The sequence below is a fragment of the Serinus canaria genome, chromosome 4 (assembly GCF_022539315.1).
Source record: "Serinus canaria isolate serCan28SL12 chromosome 4, serCan2020, whole genome shotgun sequence".
Lineage (NCBI taxonomy): Eukaryota > Metazoa > Chordata > Aves > Passeriformes > Fringillidae > Serinus > Serinus canaria.
This window is the reverse complement of record NC_066317.1, coordinates 27,787,815-27,804,837: the sequence shown is the minus strand read 5'-3', so window position 1 is coordinate 27,804,837 and position 17,023 is coordinate 27,787,815. Positions and strand designations below refer to the sequence as shown.

The 17,023-nt window shown below is 50.3% G+C and overlaps 2 protein-coding genes across 6 annotated transcripts in view; one reads left to right on the top strand and one right to left on the bottom strand.

Moving 5' to 3' along the window:
* Positions 1-4,077, bottom strand: part of MFHAS1 (multifunctional ROCO family signaling regulator 1) — a 34,900-nt gene extending 30,823 nt beyond the window's left edge. For all 4 annotated transcript variants that reach the window (XR_007777432.1, XR_007777433.1, XR_007777431.1 and 1 more), the window contains exon 1: positions 858-4,077. Coding sequence is in view for 1 of the 4 variants with exons in the window: in XM_050973557.1 (XP_050829514.1) it covers positions 858-4,062 (3,205 nt within the window). In the remaining 3 variants the exon portion in view is untranslated. The remainder of the gene's footprint in view (positions 1-857) is intronic.
* Positions 4,078-11,348: 7,271 nt separating this feature from the next.
* Positions 11,349-17,023, top strand: part of TNKS (tankyrase) — a 129,466-nt gene continuing 123,791 nt past the window's right edge. For both annotated transcript variants that reach the window (XM_030239523.2, XM_030239524.2), the window contains exon 1: positions 11,349-11,861. In XM_030239523.2, coding sequence (XP_030095383.1) covers positions 11,372-11,861 — 490 coding nt within the window. In that variant the 5' untranslated portion in view covers positions 11,349-11,371. The remainder of the gene's footprint in view (positions 11,862-17,023) is intronic.

The following is a 17,023-nucleotide window of genomic DNA, read 5'->3' as shown; positions in this document are numbered from 1 at the left end:
AGTAAAACAGATGCTGCTGGAAAGCATCACCGATAAAAATAACAACTTTAGAGGTGACAGCTTTAAAAAGCACCACGACCTGTCACATTCCACTGTCTGGTTAGGCTTTTTTCATTTGAGGAAGGGAGAGAGAGGGAGGAAAATAAAACATGCTTGAGAACAGCTCCAAAAGACACAGTTTGGGAATCACTTCTAGGTGAGATACCTAAACAAAGAAGATGGAGTATCCTCCTCTCTTCAGTGAGGAATGCTTCCCACTAGAGACAGGGCTCAAAGAAAGCTCTTTTTACACAGGGCTATGGAGACCAACCCATTCATTGTCTATCAGCAGGAGCTTTCCTGCATTCAGACTGACTGCAGCATAGGCCAGGTTTTGGGGGTGGAGGGTTGAAGGGGGATACCTGCAATGTTTCAGGCATCTCTATTCATGTTTACAAATAGCTCCAAGGAAGTGGGAGCTGCAGGATAAAGGGAAGTAGGGGGAAAAAAAACCCCAACACCACAGTCCCATTCAAAGTAATCAAAATAAGGAGGACAGTTCAGAGACTTCTCAACAATGGCACTGCCAACCCTCAGGGCCAAAACCCAAAAAGCAGAGAGAAAAGGCGCAGACAAAGGGGGATGTAACACCCCCTCCTCTCAGAATAAGGTTATTTTAAGCCTGTCTCCTTGGAGCTACCCTAATATTTTCTCTCATGACTCAAACCACCAGGGAAAGGAGTTAGAGCAGAGAAGAAAAGAAAAAAGAAAAAAAGAAAAAAAAAAAAAAAATAGAGCTAGGGCTGACCTCATAAGACACCTTTCTCTAAGGGTCAAAGCTCCAAAAGAGATGAAAGGCAAGCTGGGCTGTGCCTTACCTGGAAAAGTGTGTGGGTTGGGTGACCCTCTTTTAAGGCACTTTGAACAGAGGACATGCACAGTGTAGTACAGGCCCGGCCATTCCTGGAGCAGGACATTCAGTTCTTCTACTAAAGGCGTAATAGCTTGCCAAGCTGTCCAGATATTTGGTAGGGACGCATGACTAGCGATAGACAGAGTGTCTGGCTGCAGAGCTCCCTTGGCAGGCCGGTAACTCACCACCACAGGCACCTTTCCCCGGTAGGCATAAATCTGGTATTTGCCATCTGACCGCTGAACCACGTGGCTGTTAATCTGGACACTGTAGCGTGCAAACAAGCCGGGTGGGAAAATGAACGGAAAGCTATACTCAATCTGCAGCTGCTCGACCACGAAGGACTGTCCGCTCAGATTGGTGCCGTTGATCCATGCCTCTGCATGGGGCACCTCATTTTTCACGTAGCAGGGAAACTTGTACCAAGCAGCCGCCCCATTTAAGGGCTTGCATTTGGGTTTGTTGACACAGTAACATAGCCCCATCTTCTCCAGCAGCTCCAGAATGAGCTGCAGATCCTCCCGACTCTGGACGTGCGGCTTAAGAAGGAGACGGATAACGTGGGCAGGAAGAAGGCCATGCAGCAAGAAGCCCTCCACGTAATGATGGAGCTGAGCAGTCCTCAGTTCGTCAATCTGGCTGTCACTGAGCAGTTTCTGGAGCAGCACGGTGGCATCCCGCTGGCAAAAGACATTGAGGATGTCTATGAGCCGCGGCAGGTTGTGGAACACATACTCCCGCAAGGTGAGATGCTCCTCAAAGTAGAGCAGCTTTCCACTCTCGTGCAGGTAGGACAGGGCACTCTGCAGCCGATCCTCCGTCAGGCCTGCCTGCAAGCCCAGCCGGGCAGAGTCCCACCAGTTAAGCCACAACTGCTGAGCTTGAGGCTGGAAGTGCAGCTCCTCCAGCACTTGCCAGGACTTGGGCAACACCCGGTGCAGGTTTGGGAAGATATCCCGGTGCTCGGCCACCGAGAGAAGCTTGTCCCGCAGGCGCCGCACCTGGCAACGGTCCTGGCAGCTGAAAGGCAGCACTGGAGACAGTATCTGTGGGCGGTGGTTGAGAAGATACTGAAACTGGGCTTTCTTTCGCCGCAAGTTTTTGTCTGAGACCCCGTAAAAGGCAGCATGCGGGCTGGAGCAGCGCAGGTCAAAGTCCTGTCCCAGAGCCTCATCCACCTGCTGGACTAAGCTCTGGAGTCCCTCAGCATCCCTCTTCTCCTGCTGAGCGATCTGGTGATGGATGTCCAGGCACTTCTCCTCCAACTCCCGCTCTGCACAGAGGTCGGCATGGGTTCCCACCATGCACACTACGGCATGGGGCACCTTGGAACTGAGCCAGTGTAAGAAATAGCCCACAGAGGGGTAGAAATGCTGAGGGACGTAGGCACTCAAATTCACCACCAGCACGTACAAGGCTCCAGGGGAGAGGAAGAAAGACTGGATCACATCATAGCTCGGGTCCCCCGCCAGCTCATACACGATGAATGTCAGGCCCCTCTCTGCATCTGCTGTCCAGTCCATCACCTCAATGCCCCTACTGCCTCCCGATAATCCTAGTCCCAGCGGTACTCGGGGCACATGGGGTGGGAGTGACGGTGCAGGGGATGCTGTGTCCCCTTTTGCTCGGTGAGAGGGCACACGAGAAGGGATGTCCTGCCGCTCAACAGGGCGATGTTCCACCTGCTGCCTGACAGGTACCCAAGTTGAGGAATTGTCTTGAGGCTCTGGAAAGGGGCAACAACCAACTGCCACCCTCCCAATGTCCTGCTGTTGCCCAGGAAACCCTCTGTGCTGGGTGTTCCCTGCATCCAGGCTTCCCATGTCCTCTCTCTGCTCATTTTCCTCCATGAGGCACCGTCTCAGCAGAGTCTTTCCTGCATCCTTTAGGCCCATGAGGACTAGTTTGAGGCGGGGTTTCAGGGCAGGCTGGGAGTGGGCCAGCTCCTGCTGGTAAGCTGCAATGTAGGGGATGCCTTTCATGCACACCTCATAGGGGGGCTGGATGAGGGGATTGTCTTTGATCTTCCACAGGGTGACACGGGAAAGCTGCCCAAAGCCCTCAGGCAGGATGGCGATCTGGTTGCCTTGCAGGACCAGCTCCTCTAGGCTGTGGAGGAGCACGATGGAGTCAGGCAGGTAGCGGATGCGGTTGTTGTCCAGCCAGAGAGTGCGGAGCTGGTGGAGCTGACAGAGGTGAGGGGGCAGCACGGTGAGCTGGTTGCGGCTCAGGTAGAGCTCCTCTAGACTGGGCAGTGCTAAGATGGCAGAGGGGAACTCTCCCAGCAGGTTGGATGAGAGGTTCAGCATCTTGAGCCTCTGTAGTCTGCCGAAGCCAGCGGGCAGCGCCTGCAGCCGGTTGCCGTCCAACATGAGGCTCTCGAGGGCACTCAGCTGGCAGAGACCCTCGGGAAGGGACGCCAGCCCGGTGCCGCTGAGCCAGAGGATCTTGAGGCGGCGGAGGGCAGCGATGCCCTCGGGCAAGGCCCCGAGGTGGCGGTTGCCGGAACAGTCGAGCTCCTCCAGGGCGGCCAGCTCCAGCAGCGGGGCAGGGAAGGAGGGCAGCAGGTTGTGGTCGACGTCGAGGGTACGGAGGTGCCGCAGGCGGCCCAGGCCCTCGGGCAGGCGGCGCAGGCGGTTGAAACTGAGGTCGAGCTCCTCGAGGCAGCCCAGCTCGGCGAGGCGGGGGGGCAGCCCCGGGCCCTCGGCGCCCAGCTCGTTGTGACTGAGGCTGAGCTTGCGCAGGCCCCGCAGCCCCGCCAGCGCCCCGCCGTCCCCAAGGCCCCGCAGCCGGTTGTGGCTGAGGTCGAGCTCGGCCAGGCGGCCCAGGTGGCGCAGGGCGGCGGCGGGCAGGCGGCACAGCCGGTTGCGCCGCAGGCTGAGCACCCGCAGCCCGCTCAGGGCGGCACCCACCTCCTCGGGCAGCTCCTCCAGCCCCCGCCCGCTCAGGTTCAGCGCCTCCAGCTCCCCCAGCGCTGCCGCCGCCAGGGACGGGAGACGAGGAGCGGCGGCACCGGGGGACGGAGGCGGCGGCGGCCCCCCCGGCGGCCCCGCGTCCGGCTCAGGCTCGGGCTCGGGCTCGGGCTCGCCGGGGCCGCCCCGCAGCTTCCGTGCGCGCAGGGCGGCGTCGCGCCACAGCCGCACCGCCTTCGGGGGCTCCGTCTGAGCCATGGCCGGGGGAGCGGGCCCCCGCCCCGCCCGACCCTACCTGCCGCCGCCGCCGCTGCTGCTCGCCATGGGCGCGGCCGCGCTGCGCGTCGCCGCCGCCGCCGCGACGGGCTCGGGGCTCCCCGCGGCTCCGCGCCGGCACTGCCGCCGCGCCGCCCCGCGCACGTACCGCCGCCGCTGCCACCGCCCCGCCGGGGGCGGGACGTGGTCACGGCCCGGCCCCGGCAGCGCCGCGCCGCCCCCGCGCCGGGGAGAGCCGGCCTTGCCTCAGGGGGACACCCCGCCCTCCCCGAGAAGGAAGGGTCCGCGTGCTGGCCTGAGACTCCCGGCCTGCTGCTCCTACCCCCGGCAACGCCCGAGAGAGCGGCCGTTCGGCTGCCCCGGTGGGGTGAGCCCGCCTGGCCCCGGAGGCAGCAGCTGTGGCGGTGCCGCCGGGATCTCGGTTGTGACAGCCGCCGCCCCGGGTCTCGCCCTCCGCCTGGGCTCTCTGAGAGCTTTGCGAGTCGCCCGACTCACCACGGAGTTACGACAAAAGGTGTTGTGTTGCCCCGTGTCATTTTTTCTCGAGGCTAGGGCTGATTTTTCATCCAGCCCTGCAAGAAACCGAGGTTAACCTTTCTTCCCATTCAGTAAAGGTTCTTCCGTGTTGGGAGAGTGCGAAAGCCTGCAGCCCTCCGGTTAATCGGAGCAACTCTGCCACCTTCCTGCCGTGCTTTGTTTCCTGTGCTGCATCCATCTGGCCAGACCCTAAACACTGCCTTCTTCAGGTTCCTCAGTCAAGCTTTGCTCCAGGGGGTCGGAGAAATAGGCGTGGAAATTTCCACCTCCGCCATCGAGGGAGTTGAGAGCCCCTTTACAGCGGAACCGCGAGTCAGGGTGACGGGGGCTGTGGGCGCTCAGTTTTCCCGAGATGTGTGACCTTACCCTTACAGATGTCAGCGATGCACCGTGGCCAAAGGTTCACAGATTTTAAAACGTCATTGTCTTTGTTCAGCACTGGACGCTCCAGCGAGCCTTGGGGGCTTTGGTGCTTCCTTTCATCGTGGAAGCAACCCTTCACATTGTAACAGCTACCATTAAAGGGTGCTATAAGCTATTACTTTAGACCCACAAAAAGAAAAAAAGGATTTGCAATGAAAAGTAGTTACAGGGCAACCAGGTTCACAGCCTTTATTGTCTTTCTTATTGTAGAAAGTCCTCACAAGAATTACACCTTTCATTTTGGGTGGCCCTGTCCATCTGACTGTGCCTGGAGAGGAGGAGAAAGCTGAACCAGCTTTGTGTGGAGCGATAGTCACTGCACTAAATTATTAAATTTACAAATTACTAAAACTACAAGATTGCAAAGGCTCAGATTCCATTTCTGTGTTTCCTATCATTAGCAGACAAGCAGGGATAAAAGAATTTTTCAGGCCCTCTGAGTTCTAGGAAACCTTCATCAGGTTTCTGCTAAATGCCTGAGAATGACATCACTCTGTGCAGGGAAAATCTTGCTGCGTTGGCTGGTAAAGCCAGACAAAGGACACAAATGACAGGGAGGAAAGTCATGAGAGAAAGTGTGGCTGTATGAAGGTAAAACTCATCTACAAGTAGAATTCAGGAGCTGCCCAAAGCCAGCAGAGGCAGTCCTGAGTACTGGGCTGACTTCTGTTGGAGAACAGGTATGCAGGGATACTCCTGATCCATGAGACTCTGCTGAGAGGTCCTAAACCTGGGGATAAATTTTTCCAGATCCTGGCCCTGGGACACAGAAATACTTCATGGCCTCTTGCTAAATTGTGCCCATCTAGAAGTAGTTTCCAAGCTTGTACTCATTTATTTTCAGAGCATCCCTGCAGTGGGTCAAAACATCTTTTATTGGGCTAACCTAGTTCTTGTGTCTTTGCTTTTCTGAAGGTTACGTGGGAAGTAGCCCTTCTCTGTGCTCCAAAAGAAGCGCTCTTCTTCCTCATTTCTAAAGTGGCACATTCAATTCCTACTGGGGAAAGACTAATTCCCTTCTCCCACTCTCTTGCCCTATAGCTCTAGTTGAAATGAAACCAGGTTGATGGTTTCATTTCCAGTCCTCTACATGCAAAACCACCCGACCTGTTGCTATCAAAATTACATTTTAAAATCAAGACAGTGTTTCTAGAAACAAAAAGTCTCTGCAGGGAAAATTGATCCTGGCTTCAAATTTGCAGCAAATTTTCTTCTTTCCAATGCCTTGTGCAGGTAAAGACAGCAAAAGCAGCATCATTATTGATGGCCACCCACCCCATGATTCCTGTGGGCTCTGCAGATCCTCTCTAAGGCCTGGGCAGGCTTCCAGTTGCTATATCACCCACAGCAAGTGAACTCAAAAGGCTGCCACTGCATGATCCTCTTGTTTCCCATGGGAAAACTGGAGGAGCTCCTCCACTGGGGATGCTTCAAGCAGCTGCTTGGCTCAGCCAGCTGAAAAACACCAGGGAGAGAAGTGCTTATCTCCATCTGCCTGCTATTAGAGGTCATAGCCTGTATTAAACATATCTTTCTGGCAGCATGCAAGGACAGACAGGGTAAGTTTTTTTCACTAAGCAGGGAAAGTTTTGACTGTCAACTTTCCTATCAAAACATGCAAAGCAGCAGGAGCTGAATTCTTCCCCATCGAGAGGGAGAAGTCATGCAACACTATTCAAACTTTGATAAGCTCCTGTAGGTGATGAATGAAGCTAAGGCAGAAGAAACGTGATGAACAGCATGCTGACACAAAGACATCCCCAGGGCTGCTTGAAGGTTGTCCAAAGAGGAAAGCTCTGCTGCTTCCCTATGAACCTTACACTTTATCCCATTACGCCTGCATGAGTGTGCAAATCCGTGATGGTTTTTCTTGCCTTTTTCTACACATTCACCACAGTCAAAGCTGCCAATAGGGAATGAGACAGGTAGTTTCTAGGGAAAAGGAAAATTTTATTTCTCAGAAAATGTGGCTTTTGGTACAGACCTAGATGATCCCTTATCTTTCCCATCTTCTTAGGCAGAGGAGACATATTTTTCCATCAGCTTACTAGAGGTCCATTAAACATGAGCATCAGCATGTTGGATGCTGGTTTTAGAGCCATTTCCTAATTTTTGGAGGTTAAAAATACTCAGAAACCAAAAATAAACCCCTCTCCCCTCTCTTGCTGCTCAGGATCAGCTGGGACTTACAGCCAGGTGGCTGTAAGATTGCCAGGAAATCTATAAAGCATTTTGTAAAAAAAAAAAAAAATCCCATTTCAGTGGGTTCCATTATATGTCAGAATTGCATTTGCAGTTATTAATTTTAAATACTAGTCCTGCAAAATCCTATTGATGGAATTTAATTATTCAGATGAAATCTGAAATGCTTCCACTTTAGTGAGCCCTGCACCTGCATCATTAATAAGATTTCTACGTAAAGCACCTTCTTCCTGGGTCAGGCAAAAGGCACTGAGTAATCAACAGTATTTTAGGCCCTTGCAGGACAAGAGGTGCAAATGTAACCAACTGCTTGTGACAGGACATGAACTTAAATCAGCTCAACAGAAGCACCAAGCTGCTGTGGTAGGCAGATGCAGGGTGTGCTGTGGGCCAGTGCAGAACTCACAGGCTCTGGCAGCAGCAGCGAGCGAGGCTGGCAGGCCCCTGGGAGCCTGCATGCCCTCTGCACCACCAAACATGCCCAGTTATTAAAAACCCCAGGGTCCTGCTTTGGCACCAATTCAAGAAGTCCTGTTTCCAAGGGCTCAGTGGCTGGCTGAGGAACAAGCAATGGGTTGACTGACTGCTTTCAAAAATCCTCCACATGTTCCTCATCAACCTTAAATAGAAGTCCTGTGAGGATGAAATTTTGGCCAGAATCGCATTCTCCACACTATTTTGCCCACCATTTCTGCAGAAGTACTATTGAATGTACTCCAAGGCTTACCAAGCCACATACAAATGGTGATGGCAGCACTTGAAGAGATCCTGGACATGCTCTGAGCAGGAGAAAGAGACGGGCTGGGATGAACAGCATTGCTGTTTGTCTCAACCCTCTGTAGGGGAGCAGTGGGGCTGTACTGGTGGGGCAGGAAGACTAAGGAGTAATATGGGAATGCAATAGGATAGGGACCCCCACCCAAATGTGGGAGTCTGAAGAGGAGGTACATTCCCAGAACTGCCCCATTGTAACCCACGACCCAGCCCCATTTCCCCACAGGTAGGTCTCATACTGTGAGTCCTAATTACTTTGCTTGTTTCTTCCTAGGTAGAAGAATTCCTTTCATAGAATCACAGGAAGGTTTCTGTTGGAAGGAACCTTTAAAGATGATAAAATCCAATCCCCTTGCCTTGGGCAGGGATATCTTCAACTAGATCAGGTTGCTCAAAGCCCCATCTAGCTTGGCCTTGAACACTTCTGGAGGCAGGGCATCCATAACTCTGGGCAACCTGTTCCACCACCCTCACGGCAAAGAATTTCTTCCTAACATCTAATCTAAATCTCTCCTCTTTTAGTTTAAAACTGTTCCCCTTTGTTCTATCACTACCTGCCTGTGTAAAAGTCATTCTCCCTTTTTTCTTATAAACCCACTTTAAGTATTGGAAGGATACAATGAGGTCTCCCTGGAGGCTTCTCATCTCCAGGCTGAACAACCCAGCTCTCTCAGTCTGTCTTAATAGGAGAGGTGCTTCAGCCCTCTGCTCATCTTTGTAGCCCTTGTCTGGACCTGCTTCAACAGGTCTAGAGGACCCCAGAGCTGGTTATAATACTTTAGGTGGGGTCTCACAGGAGAGGATTAAAGGGGAAGAATCTCCCTTTACCTGCTGGCCATACTTCATTTCATGGAGCCCAGTACACAACTGGCTTTCTAGGCTGCAAGCGAACATTGCTTGCTCATGCCCTATTTTTCATCCACCAATGGCCTTCTTTTGAAGGCTGACCCAGAGTATTGCATTCCCTACTCAATCCTCCAACCAACAATTACATTTTAAGGCCACCACGGATCCCCAATTTTAAAAAATATTACTTTTATTTTTATAATTCTTTCAGGAAGTAGAATAAATGTTTCTATACCCATATATTTCATAAAAGTGATGTCTTGGTTTATGGGAAATACAGAGAGAGCAAAGAAATAGGTTTTTTGCCACTGATGCCACAAAAGCAATTGGAGGGTGACATATAAACTGCGGGAAGCCAGTGGTGAGCTGAACAAGTGCATACTGCTGCTCTGGCCTCTTAAATATCTTACAAAGCTTGGTTCTGACAAAGGGGGATGTTGCAATTAGCTTGCAAAGTCCTTTTGGAATTTTGAAATGAAAGGCAGCTGTGAAGCAGCAGCTGTACAGATTAAGTGCCAGGGAGGTCTTGCTGAGCTCTCTTAGTGCCTGGTCAAGGCCTATGCCTTCTAAGGCATGGGATGAGCAAGAACTGAGCTGGGCACTTTCAATGGATCTTCATTTACTTCTCCACTAGTCATGGGGACTGATTTAATGCCTCCCTTCTTGCTACCAGCAGAAAGGTACTTAGTAGCACTAGACCAGATCCAAATTTCTTCTGAATTCCTATTTTCTGATTTTCTGTGCTCCCATCACTAGACCTGCCAGAGCTTCTTCAGAACATCACATGGTGCTATGCAAACATTTCCTAAAGCCCTTTTGCTACCAAACAGTTAAGGCAGATCTATTTGCTAGGATGAGGCTGGCTGACCTTGGCCATACTCACTCCTTTTAACAGGAATTCCTCATTACTCCTCCCATTCTCTGACCTGTGGCTGCTGCCCCACCAGGTGTACTGAGAATTTTCCAGAAATTGTTGCTGTTGATATTATTCCTGTCAATGGAAGCCCCCTTTTCTCATAGATTAAAGTTAAGTGATCTCTCGGTAACAGCTATTGGAGCTTTCCTACATAAACTGTAGATGGTGTTTATATCCTTCCCTAGGAATCAGAAAGCCAGGAGAACTGTGATCTCAGCTTTCTTCTGCTTTCCAAATCCAAACCAAAATCCTTATTTAAATGCTTCTGCTTATGTTGTTCAGATCTGCTCATTCTTACAGAGGGCATGTTTTGGTCCCTGATATCCCTAGATTTATCTTCCTTACCTTTTAGCACTGGTTACCCTGGGTAACCTTCTGCCTGGCTGCCTCAGCTTCCTGTTCCACCTCTTCACACTCTGTTGTTTCTGAGCAGATGGAGTGTTCCCCACTTGGCCTCTCTCCACCGTTTGCTCCATGCGGCTTTTTAGTGACTGCTTTGCTCTGGCCAATGGGCTCTGCGCCAGCGCTGCTTTTCTCCCTGGAATGAGTGAAGAAGTGGCCTTTCAGCTTAGCTAATCAACTTCTAAAGAACTGCCAGGCTTCACTTAGGTTTCTCCATCAGCTTTTTCTCCTGGTCTCACTCCATCATTTCCTGGCTTTAGGAAAGGAGCTGTACTGGAATGAAGCAGTGTTCAAAGCCAGGTTGGATAAAGCCTTGAATAGCCTGGTCTAGAGGGAGGTGTTCCCTGCCTATGGCAGGGGATATGATCTTTAAGGTCAATTTCAAGCCCATAACATTGTACGATTCTGTGATTCTATGAAGCCACGCTGCCAGCTGGATCGCCTGCAGGGAAGGAAGGTGAGCGCCAGGCCTAGCGCTAGCTACCCCTGGGGGCCGGGCAACCCACCCACCTCTGGCGTGACCAGTAAAGGATGTGATTTGTTTTCACTGATGCCACAAAAACACCTGCAAGGTGAAACAAGCTGTGGAGAGCCGGCGCTGAGCTGAAGAATTCGTACCTATGCCTCTTAAGTACATCGCAAAGTTTGGATCTGGCAAAGGGGTGTTGCAATTAGCTCGCAAAGTCCTTCTAGAGTTTGGACACGAACGGCGGCTGTGAAGAAGCAGCTGCCCAGATTCTGGTGTCGCAGCCGGATCGTGCCGTGGAGGCGGAAGAAGACTGCCTCGCCCCTACAGCGGGCTCCGCGGGGGGACAACGCCCCTCGCCCTCCCCTCCGGAGTCACGCCTGAGGAGCTGCCGTCCCGCCCGTCTCCCGGCAGCGGCAGCCACGGAGGGGACGTGGTTCCCGGGCGGCGCCAGCCCCACCCGGGCTCCGCCCGCGACACCCGGGCTCGGCCCCGCCCGTGGCTCCGCCCGCCCCTCCCCTGGTCCCGCCCCGCCCGCCGCGGCCGGCAGGGGGCAGGCTCGCCCCGCGCGGGGCGGTGCCGGGGCGGGTGCGGCCGCGCCCCGCGGGCCCCGCGCGGGCGTCACGTCCGTGCGCGGCGCTCGGGGTTGGCGGACGGGCGGAAGCGCGGGCGGGGCGGCGCCGTTGCCGCAGTGACGGGGCCGGGAGGGGCGGAGCGGCGCGAAGATGGCGGCGGTGCCGCCGCGTCGCTCCCAGCACCACCATCACCACCACCACCCGCCGCCCGGCCCGGCCTCTCCGCCGCCCACCGCCGCCTCGCCGCCGCGCAGCCCCAGCCTGGCACCGGCCGCGCAGCGCCACAGCCTGGCCGGCCCCGAGGGCGAGGCGCCCCCCGACGCGGACCGGTCCCCGGCCGCGGAGTGCGCGGAGGGTTCGGGCGCCGCCGCGCCGGCCCCGCCGCCGGGCTCGGGCAGCAGCTCCAGCGGCTCTTCCTCGTCGTCGTCGTCCTCGTCCGCGTCGTCGTCGGCGGCGTCGAGCCCGGCGGCGGAGAGTCCAGAAGCGGCGGGCCCGGGCGCGGCGAGTGGGGCGTTCCGCGAGCTGCTGGAGGCCTGCAGGAATGGGGACGTGACGCGCGTGAAGCGCCTGGTGGACACGGGCAACGTGAACGCCAAGGACATGGCGGGGCGCAAGTCCACGCCGCTCCACTTCGCCGCCGGTGGGTACCGGGGCCTCCCGTGCCCGGCCGGGGCAGTGACAACGAGCGGGACAGGCAGGGTTCCCCTGGAATAGCTTCGGGCAGGGGGCCTCCAGCGCCCCGGTGATTGGGGAGTGGGCAAGCCTAAGCTGGAAGAGTGTGTGCACACTCTCTTGCCCGGCGGCAAGAGAGACTGTTTCGCTACAGGCTGTTGGGACATGGTTGTTAAATCTCCTTCTCTGGGTGAGACGAGTGGGAGAGGAGATCCTGGGAGCGTAAAGAGACTGCAAGATTTAAAAGTATGGGCAGTGGTCTCTGTGTTTGATATCCATGGGCTGCTGCAAACTTTTGCGGTGGACTTAGGAAGCAAGAAACTGGAGTTCAGGACAGAGTTGACTTGAAGTAAGGGTTTCACCTGTGTTGTAACAGCTCAGGGACTCCTGTGATGCCGATGAACTTAATGGGAATGAGTTTTGATACCTTGTACTTTGTAACTTCTTTCATTTCGGCATGGTTGCTGGTTGGTGTCTGCATCTCTTGTGGTCTGAGTAGGCTGGGGAAAGGGATCAAGTGGAACAGCTGAACTGTGTAAGTTACAGATGCATCCAGGAAAGAATACACCTCTTTGTGCAGAGATGTCATTGTGATCAGAACTAGCGTTATAAAAGCAGTTTAGCAGTAACGTCCAGCAATGTAGGGTAACAAAGTAAATAATGCCTTTTGGCAAACAGAGCTGTAACAGATTACTGCAGTTCATAAAAAGAATATTTCTTGTGGGGTGTATTCTTCATTGGCGCACAAGGCACAAAAAATTCATGATAAAAGTAAAATGAAGAAAGTCTTCTAAATCACTACTCCTTACTCAGGGCTTGTACAATTGCTAGGTCTGTTGTCAGTCTGAGAGCTCTTGGAGGTGTGCCACAGTGTCCAGAGCTGGACCTTACATAGTGGAGCGCACAGATCTAGCTTGGGCTTTGTGGTGCACTGGTACATATAAATTAAGATATTTAACAACTCTGTATCAAGTGATCGGTGTTTAACTGCTGGTATTTGGCTCTAAATCAATGTGGCTCTAAATCAGTAGCAAAATGAACATTTTATGGCACAGTGTTGCCTGGCACCCTGAATAGTGCTGTGCATATTATCAGTTAGATAACACACCCTGAGATTCTATGGATTTGTTTTCATTTTCAAAGTACAAGAGGCATTTGACAATGCCCCTAAGGGAACTTGTGGTGCTCAGCTGTTTCCTTTTCTTTTTCTTTGCTCCCTGAGCTCTACTGTTGAAATGGGGCTTAGCAAGTGGAGTTTAGAACACAGCAACCTTCTGGGGTATAGAGAGGGACTTAATTTTGATGAACAGTGAACATAATGCTAGTACCAACTGCATGTGTGCTTATAAAGTTCTTAATGTTTTGGAAGGCTTGAATCTGCTCTGCTAATTTTGGATTCACACTTAAAGTCAGATCTTGCTACTTCCCCTAAAACTCTGAGATCTCACGTTCTAACTTCACTGCCTGTACAAACTGCAGTGCTGAAGCTGCAGTGGGTAATATCTGCTCTGATTAGAGAAGAAATGGACAAAACTTACATGAGGGGGTAAGGTTTTGAAAGTTGATAATGTTGTTAAGATGTTACTGTAATAGCGGTGGAAGGTGGTTTGTTGTAGCATGAGGAAAATAGCAGATGAAGTTCTTGTATCTAACAAATTCCCATGTATTTTTCTAGATTTAAAGACTTTCTTTAGATACCATACCTACTTTATCTGAAATTGCTGCTTGTCTGGTGCCAGTGGATTAGACATGTAAGAGCATTAGGCAGATTTCTTATTACATAGATCTTGAGATCCTGCATTTTGGAAAGGCCTGTAAGCAAGGATGTTTGAATGCAGCTGATCTTGAGCAGTGTATACCTGCCAGTGATGCAGTGTGTTGATTTGATCTCCTTTGTGGGCCAAAGGTAAAATAAAACTTGTTTGCTTATGAGCATAGCAGTCTGCTGTGTATAGGAAGCTGTGTTTTGGATAATAGCCCATGTTTATGAGCGATACCTAGGTGTGAATTGTATGGCTTTCAGTAGGGGAATGGGTGGGTGAGAGTGCAGGATGTTGTGTTTTAAACTGCTTTTTCAAACTTCTTGAAGCTAAACTCTTCGATGAATAGAGTTTCACTTCTGATGATGTGATTTGTAAAAGAGGAATTCTTCTTCTAATTTCTTCTTCATTTCCCCTTATTGGGACTGAATTTTATTTATTTTTTCCGTTCCCCTTCCCACTGGCTACTTGACTTCTCAGCTGTTTTTTCAGATGTCTATCTTGGCAGGAATGCCCGGCAGTTAAGTTATTTTACTGTAATAGGGAAGGATAACTTCCCCAGTAATAGTTCCTTGTAAAAAGTACTAAGTTTGGATTTTCTTAAGCTTTATAAGGTTTCTGATTTGAAAATCACATTTATGTCCTTTCTTGTGGCAGGACTATAAAAAGAGGGACTTCTGAGAGCACTCAGAATCCTTGGCATAGGTGTAAGCTGGAGATAAGACTAAGAGCTGAAATCTGTTACCAATTATTTTAAAAGCTGGGGATAGGTCTGAATATGTTTCCAGGAGCTGGAGTCACCTGTCCATTATTCACTTCCAGATAAATTGTGCAGGGCCGCATCAAATTGGAGCAACAGTTTTACCCGCATTTTCTCTGTTTTGGGTACCTGAAGTGCCAATTGAACTGAATAAAGGGGAAGTGGTTCTTCAGCTCTGTGTTGAAGTGTCAAGTAGTGTGCTGAATAAATCTGACCTGCTTCAGTTAGCTACTAATAAAGGAGAAATTAATACTGAGGCAGTATCACTGTTATAGAGGCCTCTCTTGCAAGGAGGAAGAGGTTGAGCAAAGCATGATTTTCCTTTCATCCTCCTTGCTTGGAAAGAGGAAAACTCAGTACTGTCTCAACTGCTGTATAGATTGCAGGATATTTGTGTCTCTGGTATCAGTGCAGGCTTTGGATACTGTCTAGCAGCACCCAAAGTCCAGGTTTTAAAGACTTGAAAGTGATTGAGTGACTTTGAAACATGTACAAAAAAAGAAGAAATTAAGTGGAGGTATTAATGTGTGCATAGCTTTTACATTCAGTTGATTTCAATAAAAAGTAGCTTGCTAAAAAAATTTAAAAAGCAGCTGTGCTAAGCATGGTACAGTTTTTATCCATACTGGTAGCAAAAAGCAGATACCTGGGGAAGAGTTATACACTTACCCTCTTCATATGATATTTCTCTGAGTACTCAAAGTTTATAGCTTAGCAATTGTCTGAACAGAACCCAGTTTTTAAATGTTACTAGAGGGTCATCCTGTGCTAAGGAGTTCATTAAATAACTGAGCTGTTAACTTGTGCTAGAAGTCACTTGTTTTTTCTTGTACTTTGCACCCTCTTCACTGGAATATTCTGTGTTCTGCTTAGCTGTTCTTTAAACTGGGTTGAATGAGACAAACTTTTTCACTCACTTGTCTTTCTACTGTATTCTTTTGATCTAAACATGCTACCTCTTTTCCTTAGAGAAAGATCTTACCTGTCATTGTTTTTTCACCAAAATAGGAACATCTTTACTGTACTATATGCCCCTCGGTAGCTGAAAATACTTGTAATGACACTGTTTTCTGTTCTTGTAAACTGGCCCACAGTTCTGCATTTCATGGTGTTGTTGACACATAGTAGATAAAATACCTCTTTTGCCAGCATAACCAAATGATTTGGTTTTTCTGTATGTATGTGAGAGATAATTATTTTTCCTGTTGTGAATGCTATTGACTTTTTTTTAATAGTTAGATGATTTTAGTCTGTGATGAGGTGTCACGTTTTAGGTACGGTTTGTATGGGATATGGCATGCCTTTACTTCTCAGCCTAAGATGTATCCTGTGCATCTTTCTGTGGTTTGTGAGTTGAAGTGCCTGTGTTGGTCCATTATGTTTGCAGCAGGCTGACAGTGATGCATTCATGACTCTGTGTGTGTCATCCTCCATGCAGAGCACTCACATACCAAAGGTGATTTTCTGTGACGTTTCTACCATTAATATACCTGGATGGGGAAGACTCCTGTGAGCATTTGTCTGAAATCTGAGCTTTTTCCTAGAGCCAGCTTGGGAACAGACTTGCTTTTTCCCTTCTGAAACACCGTTGAGCCCTGTAACAGGACATACATATGTATTTCCTGCTGGCACCTTGGTTCATATATTTTTAAACCTAGTCCTTGCTGGTAAATCATTAATAATAGCACCTCTGTGAGAAGTGACTAGGTGGATGGACCTGGTAGAAATAAGCTGAGTCCTACTCAATTTCTTCATATAGCCACAGTCATAAGCTTGTCCAGTTCCACACCCATTTAAAGGGAAGTTTAACCTTTTTTTTGATCAGGAAGTTAGGTCCTTGCATTCTTGTGCAACACATTCTTTTAGCTTTACAGGTGTTCCCTTTCTAGTGTTTTATCCAGGGATATAGAGTGTACTACTAATAATTGCTGAACTGTGGCTTAATGCCCACTTCTGTACCAAGAAGATGTAGAAGCTTCCAGGAGGGGCTTTTGGAAGTTATGGAATGGGGATCACAGAGTGGAATGTTCTTGGTCTCACTGAAGCTCAGGCTTGGAGAAACCTGATTTAAGGTGACTTGTTAAAACATCAGTGATAGAGCTTGTTTTCTTTCTGCTTATGTGTCTAGTAGTGGCAAAAAGCTGTTGGGGGAAAGCAGTTTTTTTCTAAGCATGCCTTTGATATCAATAGTAATAACTGTTGGAAGTCTAATCACTTTGTGAAGGCTAGCATAAATAGCTATGCTCTAGAAAATTTCTGGAGTATACAGCTTTAATCCTGAAGGCAAAGGGATCTCACTTGGGTTGGAAAGCAGCCAGTGGTCAGAGTTTGAGAGCTGATCAAGTTGGTTTGTCAGCTAGCAAGCTGTTAATCATAAAAATACAAGCTGCTTTGACATATATGAGTAAGATAAGCAACTGCAGAGGAAGAGCTGATCTAAGTAGCGACTGAGCGTTCCTTGAGGGAGAGCCAGGACATGGCAAGAGGTAGTTGGTAACTTATGACACACTTCCACTCTGTGCAGAGACACCTGAATCAACCACTCCACCTGTGCTGCAATGTAGAGCAAATAAGATTACGCTGCTTTGGAAAGCTTTGCTTGAGACATCA